Raw genomic sequence first — 19615 nt, 5'->3', positions numbered from 1 at the left:
CGGTTTCATTTTCTGTCTCCAAAAAGAACTGCGTGATGTAACGCGCCGCCCCGTAACCGCAGCGGTGGCAGAGACTCAAACAGAAAGTCCCGCTCGGCTTTCTGGAAACGTAACACTGTCACTTGTGGAATGCTGTGAAAACGAGAACAAATACCGTGTGTTTGCTTCCCCCTCCTTTTCCCTTTCGCTCCCCCCATTTTCTTTTCCCCTTTCTCCCCTCCCCCTTTTCCTTTTCCCTTCCCCGTTTTTTCCCCTCCCCCTTCTTTCCTTTTTCTCCCCTCCTTTTTTCACTCTCCACTTCATTTCCATTTCTCCCCCCTTTTCCTTTTCCCTTTCCATTTCTCCCCCCTTTTCCCTTCCCCCCTTTTCTTTTTCCCTTTTCCCCCTTTTCTTTTTTCCTTCCCCCTTTTCCTTTTCCCTTTCCATTTCTCCCCCCTTTCCCTTTCCATTTCTCCCCCCTTTTCCCTTCATTCCCTTTTCCCTTCATTCCCTTTTCTTTTTCCTTTTCCCTTTTCTCTTTCCCTTCCCCCCTTTTCCCTTTCCCTTCCCCGTTCCCCTCGGTGGCTCATGGCCGGGGGCTGTCCCCGGGTGCGCTCCGCCCCGTTGCCGGCCGCTATAAGCGGCGCGGCGCCGGGGATCGCCCAGAGCTTCGCTGCTCAGCCCAGCGTCAACCTCAGCCTCATCCCAGCTCCGATTCAGCCCCATTTCATCCCATCCCAGCCTCGCCATGCCGCAGCTCCGCGTCGCCCTCCTCCTGCTCGCCCTCCTCCTGGCCTCCGCCGCCGCCGAGTCGGTGAGTGCCGGCCCCGGGGCGCAGCCCGGTGCCTTCTGCCTGCCCTCCCCGCTCCGCTCAGCCGCTTCTTTCTCTCTCTCTCTGCCCTCCGGCACACTCAGGGCAGCGGTGGGCTGCTGGCTGCGGGGCCGAGCCCTCGGAGCCCTCTTTTATCGCCGGGTTTTGGTGGTGGGTTGGAGGCACGCAGCGCGTTGCGGTGCCTGGGCGCGCTTTCCTGCCTCGCCTGGGTGTCAAAGCCTCCTCGCCTCCAACCGGAGAGGAAAAAGGGTGCCCGACTGATTTAGGACTCGTTTAAATGCAACGAGGTGAAGGAATCGGGATGCTTCGAGTCAGGCACGTGTGTGATCTCCCCGGTGAGGCGGTGGTTTTGGGGTTCTGCCTCCCCGGCGTTTGGGTTTGGGTGTTGGGGACGTCTCGCTGGTAGCGCGGTCAGGGCAGGTTCCTCTGCTGGTCTGAGGGAGCTGCTGAGCGTGAGATGGCTGCGAGGATCCCAAAGCAAGGTCCGGTTATCCACATCGGATGTTTCGGGCAGCAGGCTGTCCGTGTGGGCAGGGCAGTGCTGCTGCTGCTGTGCTCAGCACCGGGCACCGCTCCCCAACAGGGGCAGGGGGCTGTGGGGTGGGAAACTCCCGCAGAGGGCGTCTGTAGAGCTCGTCTGCCCCCCTCTGCCCACACCAGCAAGCCCAGATCCTCTCTAGCCCAGCGTCCCTCTCCCCGCTGTTAAATTTGTGACTTGCTCGTCCGAGAAGTGGCGGGGCTGGCGGGGCAGACCTTTGGGGCAGCCAGCATCTGGAAGTTGCGCTGACCATGTTTGGTATGAAACGCGACTTGGTGTCCCTGGGGAGCCGAGTGGACTGCAAGCATCGGATTTCGGCAAAGACAACGGCTTTGCAACAGATGGATTCTGTAAATCCCCACACGCAGCCCATGCGGAGTGTTTGGCGGTGTCCTCCCCGCTACGCAAGGCGAGCCGTGTGCCCAAGCGGTCATACGAACCTACCGCAGAGCCGTATCCAAACAAATCAGGCTACGGACTGCCGAGGAGGAGATGGGATGACACAGTATCTGGGAGCGCTCTGTGCGTGCTCCTCCCCTTATTTTTTTTTTCTTTATTTTTTACAGCCCTGCCAAAACGTGCAGGGCTGCACAGCATGCGGCTCCCGGCTCCTCCGTGCAGGCGGGGTGAAGACAGGTAGCTGTTTCTTCACAAGACGGGGATTGTGTTGCTTGTGCTTATGTAAGAGCGTGGCTTTGGGGAGCGATTCGGTGCTCGAATATTTCCCCGAGCCTGTACAAACAGAAACGCCTTGGCTCCTTTCCCCTCGTCGGCGTGGACGGGATTTCTCCGCGTGAAGCAATCCGGGGTGTGTAGGAGGGTGGGGGCTAGCAGCGGGGTGCCGATGCGTGACGTCTGCGCCTGGGCTGGGGGTGGCTGGCGTTACACCCGTGGCGTGGCTGGGTGCGAGGGCACCGCCTCGTCCCCGTGCCCTGGGGACGGCTGGGTCTGGAGCCTGCTGTCCCCCGGTGGTCCCCAGCCCTCTCCATCCAGTGCTGCAGGAAGCAAAGGCTGTGCGGGGCCAGTAAGGGGGTCCTACAGGAGGTGCTGTAGGGGCTGGGGACGTGCAGAAAGCCCCCAGTATGGCTAAAATGTGGGATCAGTGGAGTTGAGGAGGGGCAGTGTGGGGCTGTAGAGCTCTGCCTGCACTTCTAGCATCTCGCTGGCCTCTGGCAGCACAGGAGGTAGGCAGCAGGTATTCCTCGGGGGATGTCTCTGCCTGCTGGGGGCTTGGGCTGCTCCTGGCTGTGACTGCCCCGAGCTCAGCAGGTCCTCAGCAGCGCTAATGGGCTGCGAGCTGGGTGCAGCAGTCCTGCTTTGCTGCCCTGCAGGAAGCAGAAGGTTCCTCCCCAGCACCGCATTGTGTTTGTGCATCCCCAGCAGTGCAGGCAAGCAGAAATCCACCCCCAAAGCCGGGGAGCCTTCGGGGAGAGGGGGGAGGCCCTGAGCTCCGTGGGCTCTGCCGGCTCGTTAGCAGCAATCACGCTTGGAGGCTGCCTGATTGGCAAAGCCGGTGTCTGGCCGATGATAGCCCGTGTGAGGAAAGTAGTGCAGCATTATTAATGCCAGAACCGGTCGGGCTCGTCCTGCTGCCATCGATCCCCGAGGCCTGTTCTTTCTGCTCTTTGCCCAGTTTCTCAGCTGTCCCTCCCAATCAAATCAAGACGCGGCGATCTGCGTCTTCCTCTGCCTCCCGACTTGGCAAACCCAGGGGGCAGCTGAACGTCTGCGAGAGATCCCAGCCTCCCTAAAACACCAAGCGGCAAGGCTGAGGAGATGGCCCGTGCTCCTGAAGAGGCTTTTGGTACCTGACCCCGGAGCTGGCTGTCACGGTGCAATGCCTGTAACGCAGGGGAAGCAGTGGCCTCTCCAGCACCTCGTACCCCGCTGAGCAAAGCAGGCAGGAGGGGTGCATGTGGGTGGGAGCAGTGACCCCACAGAACATGGGGTGCTGCTGCCCCTGCCCCAAGTGCCTGCTGGCTCCCGCGCCGGGGAGATCTTCCTTAGGGTTCTGGTTTCCAAACAGTTTTCCCAAGAGGCAGCTTGGGGCTGAACTTGGGACTCTCAGAGGCGTGATGATACTAGAGGCTTGTTCGTTCTAGGAAGTTAAGGCTGTTAGCCAACGTGATTGCTCTCTTTCCTGCCCCTCCTGCTGTTGTCTCCAAGGCCTTGGCACTTCAAGGTCCTGCAAATGCCTGTATGCAGTCCAACAACTGTGGAAATGTTTTTTCCTATATGTCTTCACCTCTCCCCTCCTCTCTAAGCCCGTGTTAAGCACTTTGCTGTTGCCTTGTGCTGCCTGGATGTTTGGGCTCAGCAGACCAGCCCCTGCTCTCCTCAACATGCCTGAAGTGGAGCCTGACGTCCCCTTTGCCTTGGTGCTCCTGGGTGGCTGTTGCCTTCCTGGCACACTTGTCCTGCTTCCACCACGAGGCTGGAGGCTGCTCGCCTGCCTTTGGGCGATTATGGAGAGGAAGGAGGGAGTCTGGCTGGTTGCTCAGCATGCAAACTTCAGCACAGTTCCCGCAGCTATTTTTCCCTTCCCTTCAGGCTGTTGCTGGTAAATCCTCTGAAAACGTGCCGGCTCGCTCATCCCAACGCCCCGGTCACCGCTTCAGCTAGGCAACATGGAGCATCCATCCTCCAAAACACTTCTTTGCTCTAAAGTTAACATTTAGCCTCTTCAGCTTGCTCTTAAATCCTCGCAGCCGCATTCCCTGCTCGGCACAGCTTGTTCCTCTATGCCCTATAACAACAGGAGGGGTCCTGCTGCTTTCGCAGCCTCAAGCCGAAGCTGGTGTAGCTTCAGCACTACAAAACTGGATGAACCCGGCGCACGTTTGACCTCTGGGCAGCTGTTGTGGAGTGTGTGTGGCTGTTTGTTGAGACTGGGTGGAATGCAAACGCTTCAGATTAAGGATTCAAATGATTTGCACTAGAGTGAGACTCTTGCGATGAGACTCGGCTTGCTGGCTCCAAACAGACAGGGCAGCCTGCTTAAAGGGTTGTAACAAGCTACTGCACCGAGGGGCTGTAGGAAATCCTGCATTAATGAGCTGTTAGGGCTGTGCTTTTGGGTTACTTGGGACTTCTTGTCTCTGAGCATGCACTTGGTTGTCCAGGCAAGGCTTCAGTCCGACCAGCCCTGCGGTGCGTGGCCATCAGCCCCGCAGCAGCACTCTGACTCAGGGTTCCTGGCACTCGCTTGGCGTAGCAGCTCCCCGGGACTGCTGTCACCGTCTGAGTAACGGCTCTGCCCCCGGACTCAGTGACTCAGATGTGCTTGGCACAGCCGCGGCACCGGGTCCCTCCTTACGGGGGGAAGGAAAGGGGCGACTGCGGAGCCAGTGCTGCTCCTCAGCAGGCTGTGCCGTAGCCGCTGCCGCCAGTCTCGTCCATCCCGGTTTGTGTCCGTGGTGGGTAAAAAGCTGTTGGTTGCTGCCACCGCCTTGTGCTGAGGTGGTGTTGGCAGAGGTTTGTGAGAAAACTGCCTCGTCTCGAGCAGCAGCTAACTTGCTCTGGCAGCTCTGTGGGTGCTGCCTCTTCAGACAGATACAGCTGGAAACGAGAATTGCATGGGGACAGGGGAAAAGAGCAGCGTTATCTGGAGCAATTGAAAGTGTGCGTAGCAGGGCAAAGGAGTGGAAAGTCATAAAGAGGAGGCTAAATGCTTAATCCTGAAATTGGAGAAAATGTCAGCGTAGGAGGGGGAAACACGCAAGACACAGCAAAGTCCCTCTCAATTTCTAAAGGTTGGCTGACTTCAAAAATACCCTTCTTGTAAAAGTCTTATTTTGTTTTGCTGGAAATATCTGCTCTTGTCAGTTTTATCCTTGAGTCCTTTGAGGCTGAGACTGCTCACAAAACACCAAGTGGTGCTTGTTAGACAAATTACTGGGATAACTTAAAAATCAAAGCAGTTAATTAAAACCTTGGTGAGACACTCCTTGGGGTGGGAAGGAGACTGCTAGGCACGTAGTCCTGTTACCCAAGCAGCTCACGTTGTGTAGCAAAAACAAGGTTTCTTCTTGCTTAAACAAATTGCAATCTGTCGGTCGAAGCAAGTCGTGCCTTGGGAAGGATTTCTTTCTTTTCATGTTGCTGTGCATTAGCTGCTGAGGGGGAAAAGGTGTCTCTGTCTCAGTGCAACTAAAACTGTGCCACCTGTCTCTTCTAAAACCCCGAAGACAGCACCACGGCCGTACCTTGTTTACCTTGCTGGGAGGCTAACCCTGCCTCCTGCCCTTTAGCTGCAGTTACAGTCAAACTGTAGCAATAAAAAGAGCTGTTAATGCACATTAATGGCCGCACTGGGAAAGTGCCTGTCTTGGACTTGCAGCAGAACAGTCCCAGTTGTGCAGAGGCCAGGAGTCTCGATGATCTCGGGTCTGGCTTTGCTCCTGAAGGTGAGCACGCCTGGTGTGATGGGTGCTGCCCTGGGCTCCCAGGGGGCACGGATGGCTCCTTACCCATGTGGCACAAGGAGGGGCTGCTGAGCTTTTGGAGGCTGGTGTCCCCCTCTAAGAACAGAGCAGCTTCTAGCTATCCCGCCCTCAGCTGGAAATAGATGTAGTCCTTACTGATGTCAGGAGCTCTTGCTTGGAAGGCTGTGTTCCCGGCCAGATAAATATTTATTGCAAGTCCACGGCGCGCGGCGGGGCCGACTGGAGCAGGAGTCTGTTTATGTGTGAGCTGTTCTTGGCGCTAATTCCGAGTTTCCTGAGGCTGAGTACGGGAGGCTGGTACCATGCCGTGGTTACTAAATGACTCGCTAGTCTGGCCCAGCGCAGGCTCTGCAGAGCCAAGGAAGGAGAGAGCAAAACAATAACTCGGTCCCTCTGCTCCTGGCTGCAACAGCGAGGGTGCAGAGAAGGGGTCAGGGAGTGCTGGAAAACTGCTGCCAGCTTCCTGCCCTCTGCTCGGAGAGGGGAGGAGATCTGGGCTGGAGTCCGGAGCTCTGGGAGAAGGACAGGACTCTGTAATGCTGCTGCATGGTCTGCAATCACAGAACATCACAGGATCACAGCAATAGCACACACTGGGGCTGCTTGACGCTCCCAAACCAGGGCAAGCTCTGCACATTCAAGAATACTTAAAAAAAAAAAAATAATAATAATAATAATAATAATTAAAAAAAAAAAAGTTCCATGCACTAGAAACTCTTTCTTTACAGTGGTAGCTAGCTAAGGGGAAAATCCCTTCTGTTGAATCTATTGTTTATATAAATTCTTACATGGGTATAGTCTGACAGTTAGTGGCACAAGTACTTCATCTTGAGTGCTTTCACTGGTAGCTTTGCCAAAAGCAAAGCTCTCCATAGTGTAACTGCTGGCAGCGCTCAGCAGCCTGGGCTAAGCCTAAATCGCTGGGCTACTACTCCTGATTAGATTAAAAGGGTTTGTGGGAAGGGAGGCTTTTATAGGGTGCAGCACTGGGAATCTTGATCGCGCAAATCAGCTGCGATTAGCTGCCCGGCGAGCCGGCTAGGAAAGGCACCGTGCCTCTGAGCCTTTGAAGTTGGTGTCTGCCAGGCTTAATCTCGCTAACGCTCTGGCATGAGGCAGAATAAAGATCCTGAAAATGCACGTTGTGCGTTTCTTGCCAAGTGGAAATTCTGCTTGTGTGTGTGTTGGGAAATATCGGGGTATCGCCGTCTTCTAGGAAGGGCAAGACGTGCCCTCACTGCCCTTGGGTGAGGGAGAAAGGCGATACATGAAGTATCCCAAGCGTGAAGTAGCAGCATGAGAAGTCACCTTGGTGGACAAGCTGCCTTGCTGTGGCCTTTGTATCCTTACAAGGAATACAAATAAATGTATTTATTCCCCCATCCCCAGGCAGAGATACAAGAGGAGCTTCCGGGGTTAGAGTGGACAACTCAGAGTGAGTCTTAACCCTCAACACTGAATCCCCCTTCTGACCTTGAATAGATTTCTCCTACTTCTGAGCTAAGCCCTTGGTAGTGAAGTATCTGAACGACTTCTGATAAGATTTGTAGCTAGCATTAAAAAACAAACAAACAAAACACAACAAACTTTGAACCCTGAATTCCTGTCCCTGACCGGGAGAACCTTTCAGGGGCTTGCCATGGCTATGCTGTGGTTGTTTTCCTCCTCAAGTCACATGAGAGCTCCTGCTTTCCCCTCCTGCAGTTCTCCTCCTTATCTTTATTTGCTCCAGGGCAAGTGATTGACACACAGCGATCTGCAACCGCCTGCTGAGCGTTATCTAGTCTAGCTGGAGGGGCAAGCAGTCATCTCCTCCCCACTCTGCTGCATGGAGCCGGGCACTGAGTATTTATTTAGAGCACCTATTTTGCCACCCTTGCAGTAAACAGATCCCAGCATGTGCCTGTCTGGCAGAGGACAGGGATCTTGATGGCTTCGCTCTCGGTTGATAATCAGGCAAGAGCAGTTAAACAAGAATCCATTCCTTTGCAATCTATCCACCCTCCTCCTGTTTGCTGCTCCAGCACGGCCTGAAGAGAGCAGGCTGTGTGTCGGCAAAAGCACACGGTTAGGAGGTAAGTTAAGAGGTAATGAGGCTTTGCTGTGCAGGGAAGCCTATTTTGAGCAAGCTCCCCAGTGCCTGCAGAGCCTGGGAGGATTCAGCCTCGCTGCAGGAGAGGGATCGCCCCGTGGGAGCGGGTCACACCGCCGAGCCCGGGATTACGGCGTCATTGTCACAGGGATTATGACTCCGCGGCCGCGTGAGCCCCCAGCAGAGCTGCTCGCTGCGACACGGCTTACAGGATCCCAGGGGGACCTGCAGGCGGGGGGTGACCCGCGCCGGGGCTGTGCTTAGCGCTGGCCACGTGCCGCTGTACCTGCCCCCACGGAGCACGTGGCCCGCTTCGTTCGAGCGCACAGGGCTGGTTTTGTGGCTGCAGGGAGACGGATACCTGCTTGGACAGGGACTGGGGATGCTTCCCGTAATGACCTTGAGCGAGTGGCGCTCTGTCAGCCCCTGCGTTCCTGTTGTTCTGTCTTACTGAGCGAGTCGCTGCTCCCGGCCTCTATTACCAAGCACAATTATGTATATACATACAAAATATATGTAAAATATAAGGCCTTTTCTGAATGCATTGGCCTATGCGTGTCTCTGATTTCCTCAGAGGTGTTGTGGGCTTATCTTTACAGCTTGCCGCCATGCATGGGTAGGGTGACTTAGTGGGAAGATGGGCTGAGCCCATGGGCCTGCTCCAGGACTGCTTCAAAAGAGTTGAGCCATAGGCAGAGTGGTACTTAACTGTGTCTGTAAGCCTGGGGGTGAGCCTGTCGTGAAACAAACCACACATGTGTGCCTCTGTGCCTTAACTTCTGTCCCTTGGCAGAGAGGGCACTGTGGGCCCTGTGTGCTGTGCTGCGTGGGACAGCGTGACCAGAGGTAACTGGGTACCCTCCAGGCACGGGCACAAGGAGTTAGCACGAGTGCTGAAGGAGTTAGGTGCGACCCAGGCTGAAATAATGGTATTTGTTCTGCTCTCAGTACAGAAGTGATTGAAGCTTATGTTTTCCCTGCACTGGAGTGGGGAGGGAGTCAAGGGTGGCTTGAGGGAAAAGTGTAGCCCCTTCTCTTTCTGCTGCGGCAGGAGCTGGCTCTGCGGGAAGCTCCTGTCACTTCTAGTAGCTTTACTTGGAAGGGCTGCAAGGTGGGAGGATAGAGCTGTCTTTGCCTGTTACCTCTCTATATGCCTCCCTCCCACGGGGTGCAGGTTTGCTGAGCTGACTCGTGCAGCTCCTCAGCCCCCTTGGTTTTGGAGGGCTGTCTTGGCTGTGCTGGGGCTGTGGGGCGAGCTCTGCTCCTCTGCGTGCTTTGCATGGGCTTAAAACCTTCCTGGTTCTGTCTCTGAGCTTCTGCAAGAGCGTGGTGGAAGTGAGCTGTATGGAAATCCCCCGACTCAGGCCTGGTGGTTTGCAGAGTTTTCGTCTCCCTGCACTGGGAAGGCCCTGCCAGATTCGGTGCTCTTTGGCCAAAAATGTGAGCAGCACTGCGGGAAAGCCGGGTGGGCAGCAGCACGGGGCTGGGAGAGGTGGCTGTGTGATGCTGCTCAGCTGGGGTCTCTGGATGGGGCAGGGGACAATCTGAACAAACACCCAAATTGGCACCCAGGAGAGTCCTGACAACGTCACCCGAGCACCAGACAGCAAGTCACGCTGTGGTGCCCAGTGAGCTCCTAGGTGACAGGGAATGGGCGAAGCTTTGCCTAGAGACTTCCCAAGAGCACATACGTACTCCAGTGCCCCTCCTGCTGTGGCTCTCTCCCCTCAGCACAGGAATTTTCCATGGATCTGCTTGACTGGAGCCCCAGTCCTGTCTGTGGCACATTCCTCAGCACACCTGGGCTCACGTCATGGATTTATTCCGGGGTCTGAGACCCCATCCTTCAACCCTGGTCACTGCAGTGAAACGAGGTGATCCGTACAGCCGTCCTCTAGTACACAGCACCAAACAAAAGCTGCAGGAGCTATTTATGTTATCTGTCCCCGCGGGCTATAAGGAGTTAACAGATCTGCACCTCTGCCACTTCTGCCACCTCCCTGGCTGGCCCAGGTCCACCTGCTTTTGTCTAGGAAGGGTTGACTTTCACCTTGCTCCTGTTTACTCCTAGACTTGTGTACACAGTGCTGGGAAGGGAGACGCACAGAGCTCAGCTCCCCATTACGGAGTCGTAAAACGAGATAAAGAGCGCCCTGCACTCAGGTGCCGGAGTCACTGCGGGTCTGACTCCTCTGCTGCTCGCTGGCTGCAGCCCTTGAAAGAAGCCTTTAGAGAACTTTGGCCTGGCTGATCAGAAGCAGTGGCCACAAAAGCAAATCCCACATCTGAAAAGCTTTGTCCCTTCCCCAGAACGTAATTTGTTTTTCTTTCTGATGGGGTTTGCAAAAGCTGCGGTGAGGATGTGTGGGCTGGGGTAGGTGAGCTGCCTGGGTCTGGTATTTCCCGGCACTAGCCGGCAGCTGGGGAAACTCGCACGTCGGCCAGACCCTTTGCTCGCTGCCGTGGTGAACAGATGCTCCTGCTTTCAGAAGAGCCTGGTGGTACACCGGGCCCAGGAGCGTGGGATGGAGTGGGGTGAGCGTGCACCCTGCTCGGGGTGCTGGCTGCAACTCCCATGCTGTAGGGCAGCAGCAGGGCAAGCCGTGTCCAGCCTCACCCACAGCCTGTCCAGGGCTCACATGAGACCTCTGTGCCCAGCTTTTCCAGGAATGGCGCTCATAGTTCACGTGCCTGACGTGCTGCTCGTCTAGCAGGGAGTAAGCTCTTAATTTTTGCCACTGGCAGGCAGGGAAAGCTTCTGCTCCATCCCCGGCACACTGGTTAATCCTCCTCGGTGCTTGCTGGGGATCAAAGCTGCTTAGCGTGAGGAGGAAACCCTGGAAGCAGCAAAAATGGTAGTTTTCTGTGCAGACCTCTCCAGGAAAGGAGCATATTAATAGCAGGGCTCGACTTCAGCTGCCGGGGCAAGGTGGGGCGGCGCAGCCGTCCGGTCTGCCTCTCCCAGCGAGTCCCTGGCCCGGCTCCAGCGCGGGAGAACAGGTGGCAGAAAGCAGGCTCTGAGCAGCGGGTGCCCTTCTCCAGCTGGCAGTTGTGGAGGGTGTTAAGCTGGACGTGGCCAGAGACGACTTGGCAAGGGCTGCCTGGTGCTGTGCTGCTGTCTCGTAGCTTTTTCCTCTTGGCCGTGGCCTGCCAGCCCAGAGGAAGCAGCGGCACCTGCCTGTGGTGTCTCTCAGCCTGCTGTCATGGCTGTGGCAAGGACTGAGCCTTCCTTAGGACTAGCAGTTCTGCAGGGAGCTCTCCGTGGCACTCGGGAAGCCCTGAGCCTTTGCTTTTCAGCCTGGGAAAGTGCCCTCTCACAGGTGTGCATGCTAGGAATGTGCCTGCTGCAGACCTGCCCTGAGAGCAGGGCACTCGGCTGTTAACTCTTCCCGGCCGGAGCACTCCTGGCTGCCCAGGGCCCTTGGAAGGAGCCTGCTCCCTGGGAGAGCGTGTCCTGGGACCTAGAGGGCAGACATGGAGATGCCCAGCAGTCCTCTAACTTCCCTGTGCTTCGGGGAGAAGCTGGCAGATGAATCTGTTAAGAAATGATCCTTGCTGCCCACAAGAAAAGCTTTCTGCAAGGCTCGAGGAGCTCTCCTGGCTTCCAGGAATTTCCTTGTCCTTGCTCAAGATGATGATGAAGAGTGAGTTCAGGGAACGCTCCCATATAATCTTATTTACGCTTGTGAGTCAGTAATTTCCTTGTTATGTCCTCTGGCTTGTAAACACTGTCTGTCCTGATTTAAATAGGGCTTTCTGATAGCTGAACCTGGTGCGTTCCACAGCGTGTACTAATCGCCGTGGCTGCCTGCCATGGCTCTGCTCATGCCTGGGCTGATCTGATAAGGCCAGCCCGCTGTCCAGCCACTCAGTGGCCCAAAGGCGGCTTTCCTTCAGCCTCCCTCGCTGGGACATTTGCTGGCCGTGAGTCATAACAGCGTGCAGCATGAGCTGGCACAGGGGTGCGGCTCGGCACGGCGCTCCTGCCAGCATCGGTCTGCCCTGGCTTGGCAGCCCGCTTGTAGGGATGGCAGCAAGTGCTCGGCCTGGCCCCACTGTCCTGGCGGGGGCAGACTGGAATCGACCCTTCCTGTGCCTCAGTGGAATTGCCGTGAGCTGGGGTGGGAGCAGCGACTGCCTGCTGGCAGCAGTTCCCATCGCGGGTCTGGCTTTGGCTGGGTTTCACATATCTCAAAATGAATTTGCCCTGGAGTGAGTGATCCGTAATGTTAGGAACGCCGGGTTCCAGGAGGTGAGGGGATTTCTTCCCAGCTGTCCTTCCTCCCCAGCCCCCTTCCCATTGCTCTGTGCCAGCTCGGGCAGAGAGATGGGTCTGGGAGGGGAGCTGGCCTCAGTGCTCCGTGCCCCGTGGCTATTCATTTGCTTATCCTCCAGCGGAGCTGCAGGGGAAACCAAAGATGCCTCAATAAGCTAATGAAAAGCACATCAAGTAGCCACCGCTCCTCATGCAAAATGAGAAGCATCCTGCTCTGACCACAAGGTATTGTTTGTGGCGAAACCAGTACCCTAATGGTAGGGCAATCCAGGCGGCGAGCAGGGCCGAGAGGAAGCTGACACATGGCTTATGAGGGGTTGTTAGCGTTCACCTGGAGGGGCAGAGGTGGGGATAACTCGTCAGGCTGTGGCACTGCAGGGCTTTGGGAAGGGTCACACCTGGGCTACCGGGGGGGCTGATAGGAGCCACTGGAGGTGCAGAGCCCCCTGCCCTGTGCTCGCTGCTATCCTGATAAAGCAGCCGGGCTTGGGTGGTGAGTCCCATGGCTAATTGCGCCATGGGTCTCTGCTCTTCCACCTCCAGTAATGCCATAGTTACACTCATGATAAACTTGCACGATGAGAGCCCTCAGATGTGCAGGGCTGTGGACTAAAAGCATGTGTTCTGCTGCAGCTATTTACAAAGACACTCCTGGGTAGGTAAACCTTCAGGGCTTAAACCACGGTGATGCCCGGGAAGTGTGCATCCAGTATTTGTGAGGGGACAGCATGGAGAAACGTGACAGCCTAGCTATGAGATCCATCCGTCTGCATCGCGCTCCTTGCCTTGGGGGAAGGGGTGAAGTCCCCCACCACGCCGATGACTTCATGGCTGTGGAATCAGAGGCAGGGAGTGCTGGAATCTGCGGGCTGCTGTGGGGCAACTGCGAGCTGCCTGCGCGGCACCCTCACCCGGCCCCAGGCTGCTGGGAGCGCTCCTGGGGGAATTGCACAAGCTCGGTGAGGGCAGGAGGTTTGTGCCTGTGGCTCCGGCTCCGGCCAAGTGCAAATGAGCTCTGGTGTAGGAATTGCCACTGTGGCCACACAGCTGATCCCCTGCGAGGCTCTCCCGGCCTAGCTGCTCTGCAGGCTGGGCAGCCTGCCCTTCTGCGCTGCTGCTCCGCTCCCAAGTGTCTGCAGCTGCAGTTGCCAAACCTTGGGATCCTGGGCTTGATTTTATAACTTGTTTGTTTACGTGTGATTTAATAGGTGAGGCAGGGGAAGCTCTTCCTTCAGGCGAGTCATTGCTGATAGCGAATGCTCCTGAACATCGCAGCATTGCACGGCAAATCAGCTGAACTGGCAGATCTGTTTTTAACCCTTGGGTGATAAACTAGATTTGTTCTCAATGCAAGAAGCAATGAGCTGCCTTGATGTGAAGCTTCTGTGCCATGCAAAAAAAAAAAAAAAAAAGACCGACATATAGGTGCCAGGCTTTCTCTGAGAATAGCACGTTCCTCCATATGCCCCTTTCTGACAAACTGAAGGCATTGTCTTTCCCCACGTGCTCTTGCTCTGAACTCCTGACCAAGATCGTGTTGTGTTATTTGCACCGTGTGGTTGTTCGGTGAACCGCCTGAATGTGCAGCCCTCAGGAAATTCCCATCCCAGACTGGCTCTCACTTCTGTTCTGAGAAATTCTAGGGGAATTCAGCTATTTCCAGGCCAATGAAGATAATGCTCTTGGTGGAGAGGAAGTTCAGCATTTAATGTTCTTGTGATGGAATCGATGTGCTCAGCCCTGAACTGCTGACCTTTTGTAAAACCCTTCAGAGTAGTTGCCTGAGACTTAACACTTCTCTTCCCCTGTCTTAAGGTGAGAGAAACTGAGACCATGGATGCACGATGGCTCGACTACCCTGGTTCTGGAGACCTGCCAGATGATGAAGACATTGGCAAATTCAAACCTCCCTCACCTTCTGATGGGTTGGATACAGATGAGACGTCTGGTTCTGGAGGTAAGCAGGGAAGGGGGTGAATGGATCTCTCTTGGCTGATACTGAAATTCTTCCTAGTGCCAGCAGTCATGAATGATGGGCTAAGGGTACAGCTTGAGCTCCAGAGGGAACTACAGAGTGTCAGGTGAAGATGAGAAAGCCGTGTGGACTGTAGGCACTCGGAGATGAGAACAGTGAAAGTGGTTGTACCGTGATGCTGAATCACTCTGTCTGGACTCCATCTGTCCTCCCTAACTTGCCTTACTGCCAGCAAAAAGGCATTGTGCTAGCTGGGTCTCTGTCCCACTGAACTCCAAAGAACTTCTGGCAGATTTTTTTTAAATTCTAATCTTGAGGTAGTGTTAAAGGGCTTAAAGTTTGGTGTCTTAGCCGAGGCCAAACAAGGTAATGGACTAACTGATGTTGAAGTGAACTCTCAGTGACATGCAAAGCTCCCTGCCCAAACCAGTTTCAGCAGCTCCTTGTCCCCTTTATGTGAACACTTGTTCTCTAAATGGAAAAGAACAAGTACTGAAATCAGTACCTGACATGTTTGGGCAGATCTGGTGACTAGAGGGTTAGCAAACTATCCTTTAGGGATGGGTGGTGAGAGCTTTGCCCTCCCTTGGCATTAGTTTAGCAAGCTATGGCAGACCTGCTTTGCAGAGCAGCTCCTGATAATCTGCAGCAGGGGCCAATAGATGCAGCTGAAGATCCCTCCCAAGCAAGAGGTGTTGGTCTGGAGATTACATCTCATGGTCTTGTGCAATCAAAGCCACCAAGTGGTGAATGTATGAGTAGATAAGAGGGAACTGTATTCAGGAGAGAGCAAGAGTGCTATTTAGACTGCAGTTGCTGAAGTGTCCGAATTGTGGAAAACCAGCCTGTAATTAGAGGAAAACTTAGCGTCCTCTTCTTTCCCCCCTGCAGACTACCCAGATTCTGAAGATGCTATATATCTGACCACCATGGATACTCCTCTGGTAGGTATTGCCTTTGCATATATATTTTTTTAAGCAACATGTAGCTACTCTAGCCCATCTCTGAAACTTTCTGAATACCCTTCCCCCTGCAAGACGTGGTATTGAGAGGAATCTACCTGCATGAGCAGGAACAGCATGCTTGCAGTGCACTAAGCAAACTTTCCTTTCCCTGCACACCCTCCTACTTTCAATCGTAGGTAGGCTGGGTGCTGCTTACTGACGGGTGTGGTTTGTCTATTCTCTGTAGATACCTGACAACTATATCCCTGGAGATATGGAGAGAAAGATTGAAGGTGAGAAGAAAAACACGATGCTGGACAATGAAATCATTCCAGACAAAGCTTTACCTGTTGAAGAGAACCTGTCCAACAAGATCTCCATGGCAAGCACAGCCAACAGCAGCATCTTTGAAAGAACAGAAGTTCTTACAGGTAGTAGTCCACATTGTTCTTAAAGTTTAATGACAAATTATTAACATTGTACATCAAAATGGCTTGTATTGTTCTCTGAGGAGTAGTTCCCTTCTGACAAGGGAACTGAATTGCATTACCTTTGTGCCTGCCTCTACCAGGATCACTTCTGCTTTCTAGTCCTTACATGGCAGAAGAGCCTAGGGCTTGCCTTGCTGGGGGTAAATTGCTTGTTTTTGAGCGTGTCACCTGACTGCTGGCTTAAACAAGTCATGTGGCAGCTGCTCTGCACATGCCTTCTCAGCCAGAGGCATATCTAGCCATAAATCAGCAATGTCATAAACTTCTAAATCAAATGCAGGCATTTTCCTTCTAACCTCTGCCCAAGACCTGCTTTTTCTGAGCCTTGCCAGGAGCCCAACAACTCCTCTAAGGGGTTTGAGCACCTACTCAGCTGTTACAAATCTAAGTGGCTCTGTCTAGAGCAGAACCAAGCAGCTGGCTTCCCCTCAGCATGTGGGACAGATCTATATTAAGGCAAACTTCATCCAGCACTTAGCCTGATGTCCGAGTGCAGACCTCAGTGAGTTGTGCCCATGTGCAGCCATCCTTCCACCTGGAGGAGGGACTGGAGACTGGATTGCAAAGCCACCTAACAAAGAAGCTGAATTAGTGCAGTGAGAAGGTGTCACAGCAAAAGATAAACTTGATTTAAGTCTTATGGCCACCCTTGGCGTGAGGAGAGGGAAAAATCTTTTGGGTGTGTGTGGGGAGTTGTTGCTGTTTAATTGAAATACTCAATTATGTGTGCTCACACATAAATGTGAGTATATATAAACAATAAAGCATTCAATCAAAGCTGTACCATTTTCCTGGAGTTGATACTGTGGGTTGTGGGAGGGCTCTCTTGGAGACTAAGAAAAAAGGGAACCATACCAAAGCAGGGAGGCTGTCCTTTTGATAAAAGTTCCTTCTTGCACTTAGCTGGAAGATTAGCACAACTGGTTAATGTGGAACATGTGATTATTCTATGGTTGGATGAAAATCAGTTTGTGGCTTTTTCCAGTAACATCTGCTGTTGCTGAAAACGTCAGTACATATGGTGATAGGCACATGGGCAGAACTGATTCCGGAGGCAGTTCTGGGAACTTGTACTGATGAAGCAGATCTCAAAATTTAGCTGACAGTTTGGCCAGGAGTTTAGACTTAATTTTGTGTTTATTTTCTTTCCCCAGCCCTCATTGCAGGAGGGGCAGTTGGCCTCCTGTTTGCTGTCTTCCTGATCCTTCTCTTAGTCTATCGCATGAAGAAAAAGGACGAAGGCAGTTACGACCTTGGAAAGAAACCGATCTACAAGAAAGCCCCTACAAACGAGTTCTACGCCTAAAGCTCAGCAGCACTTTGTGCCCATCAAGGGACAAATGGACTGTATGGAAACACTGTGCCCTCCAATGAGACGTGCTGAACAAACGTTCTTTTTGGATTGAATTTCAAAGTGACTTTGAGGGGGAAAAAATTTCTATATGACCCTTTCCACCCCACTCAGCTAACAAGGGCCCAATGAAATACAAAGAGTCTGAAAAAACAAAACAACAAACCTCAGTGTACTTTATCTAAAGCTAGTATAAAAAAAAAAAAAGCCAAACTTTCTGCTTGTTTTTATAGAGGGTATGTAAACACAAAACAGACTGTATGGAAGTAAACACTATGTGTTTGCATCCAGTGTGTGGTGTTCAGATTGGCGGCTTCTACAGAAGATGACTTTTTTTTTATTAACCTTGCTAACAGACGTCTTGCAGCAGGCTGTTGATGTGAAGCATTTTTGTGGAGAACTATTTATGAATCTCTTACACTACAGATAATGTTGCCTTATCGGGGAGTAAAAGGCCCATAGGGCTCAAAATCCATGAATGCCATAACGGGCCTCTGGGAATGTCTTCCCCTGGAGACTTCTGTCTCTTCCTGCTGGCCCCAGGCAAGGGTCGTTAGTCCATGAAATCAGGACAGCCCTGTTTCTCTTGGCTATGGTGACACCCTTTCCTTGCCTTTACTCTCTTACCTTTTTTTTTTTTTTTTTTTTTAGGATTGCCTGTAGGGTTTTTATAACAAAATTTTAAAGAAAATAGACTAATGTTTATATAAAGTTTGTAGAAATTGTTTTTGAAATAAAAAAAAATCTACTTTTTTAATTTCCTCAGATTTATTTTTTCAATCCCTTTGTGTTTCCTTTGGCTGGGCATTTCTCTAGAGATGTTTTGTATGATGCATATTCTGAACTGCAGCAGAGTTAGCTACAGTGTGTTACAGATTTCTTTTTAGTTCTATAGCAGCTACTGGAGAGGGTAAATATATTTATGGTTTTCTTGTAACTTAGGTTTTGATTTTTTTTAAAAAACTTTTTAAGATAGAATTATTTATAGTTTCTGAAATGGCTGCTCTTCTCTTCTGGTAACTTTTATCCTTTTTATGTAAAACGCTAATATAATGAGTCTCTGTGAAAACTATTTAAGCTTTATTCTGTGAATTTTAATTATAAATTCAAGGCAATAACTTCTAGAATTAATCTGTATGCAAAATTGGATTCATTATATATGATTGAAGTAGGGAAAAGATGAGAGTACTTCTAGCCTGTAATATATTATAATCAGTCCTATAGAGCTATATATTATATTTTACTGAGAAATACACAGTTCAGAGTGAAAAGGCTGGAGTTAATTCTTCAGCAGCCTCGCTGTGAGGCTGGGTCTAGTTTGTACTGCTCTTTGTCCAGTGTCTGCTCTGGAGTGCAGGTGAGCTGGTGAAGGCAGCTGGGGGGCTAGTAGCCATGCCCAGGGCTGTGCCACCCCATCCCTGCTGTGCCTGGGGGCTGGCAGTGTTAGGGGATGTCAGGCTGGATCCTCTAAGGTGCAGCTGAGGTCCCAGTCTCCGTTCTGGGGTTGCTCTTTGATGCAGGCATTGAGAGCTCACAGTACAGGGAAAATAATTTGATTTTTGGTGCATGTCTGTGCTGCGGAGCCCAGGCAGTCCTGGGCCAAGCACTGACCTCCTGCAGAAGGCTGCCTGTGGTCGCCACAGAGCCACAGGTGGCTCGCTCTGACCTCCTGTGGTGGTCCTCTGTAAGGTGTTGTGTACATAGCTCCTACCTCTTCTGAGTCACACCAGTCCCCCTAGAGCAATGGGTGGCTGCAGGTCCCAGGTCTCCGATGGAGGAGGGTGGTGCAGGAGCACCCCGTGCAGGTCCTGTCCCGTTGCAGCTCCATGAACCTGCTCTGGCTCGAGGCCCCTTCACTGTGGGGTCCTCAAACTGAGCAACAGGGTTGGCAGCCCAGAAGCAGACTGTTGTGAATATTCTTTAGGAATCTCACCAGCTCCTCAAGCCTCCTTACGGGGACTTTGTTGTAGGCCTGGGGCCAAGTCTGTAGATGCAATAGCACAAAGAAATTTGGCTTCAGCTGGTGGCAGCTGCTTCTCAGTGCGGGGCTGGTGCAGCAGCGCAGAGGGGGTGATGCACTGAGATGTGAGGTCGAGAGGACTTCCCCGAGGCTTCTCCTCCAGGCTGGCTCCCTTGGTCCCAGTACGTGTGTGTTCTTGAAAACTGCAGGCTCTGGGGTGCTCTAAGAGCCAGGCACAGTTCTGTGTTTACTGGGAAGGAGGGGGAGGACGTGCGGTGCCTATGGGCAGCACTACGGGGAAGGCAGGAGAGGTGTCTGCTCCGCTGGGTACTTGGATTCTCTTGTCTAATTGCTCTTGGATTTTCCACTGTTACATTTTATTATTTTTTTTCCCCTTAAATAAACCGATACTTTATAAAACTGGCTTTTTGGACTTTTTCTGATCTAGGATTGCTTTTGGGAACTGGGTAGCTGGGACCTCATGTTTGTGTAACTCCTTGGTTTACCAAAGGGAGGGCATGCGGGGAGCTGGCCCGGGGGTGGCCTGCAGCTCCCAGGGGCTTTGTCAGCTGCCCCCACACCCTCTGCAGCATCTGACCCCCGAGGGACTCCTGTAGGACCAGCATGTTTGGCTTTGTGGAGCTCCCTGGTACTGAAGCTCTTCCAGGCAGGCAAAGCACACCTAGCATGGCACGGGGAGGTGAGTCCGTCCCCTCTGCTGTCCCATTTCTG

General features: G+C 53.0%; 1 protein-coding gene across 1 annotated transcript; it reads left to right on the top strand.

The window, feature by feature from the left end:
• Positions 1 to 309: 309 nt before the first annotated feature.
• SDC4 (syndecan 4) lies at positions 310 to 19303 on the top strand. Its single transcript, XM_084538330.1, has 5 exons — positions 310 to 793; positions 13978 to 14119; positions 15029 to 15081; positions 15329 to 15512; positions 16727 to 19303. Exons 1-5 carry the CDS (start codon positions 728 to 730, stop codon positions 16876 to 16878), a joined length of 597 nt encoding a protein of 198 aa, XP_084394456.1. The 5' UTR covers positions 310 to 727; the 3' UTR covers positions 16879 to 19303.
• The last annotated feature ends 312 nt before the right edge of the window (positions 19304 to 19615 follow it).

This window comes from Aythya ferina, assembly GCF_964211825.1.
Source record: "Aythya ferina genome assembly, chromosome: 16".
NCBI classification, from domain to species: Eukaryota; Metazoa; Chordata; class Aves; order Anseriformes; family Anatidae; genus Aythya; species Aythya ferina.
The sequence above is the reverse complement of the archived record's forward strand: the minus strand, read 5'-3'. Positions and strand labels throughout refer to the sequence as shown.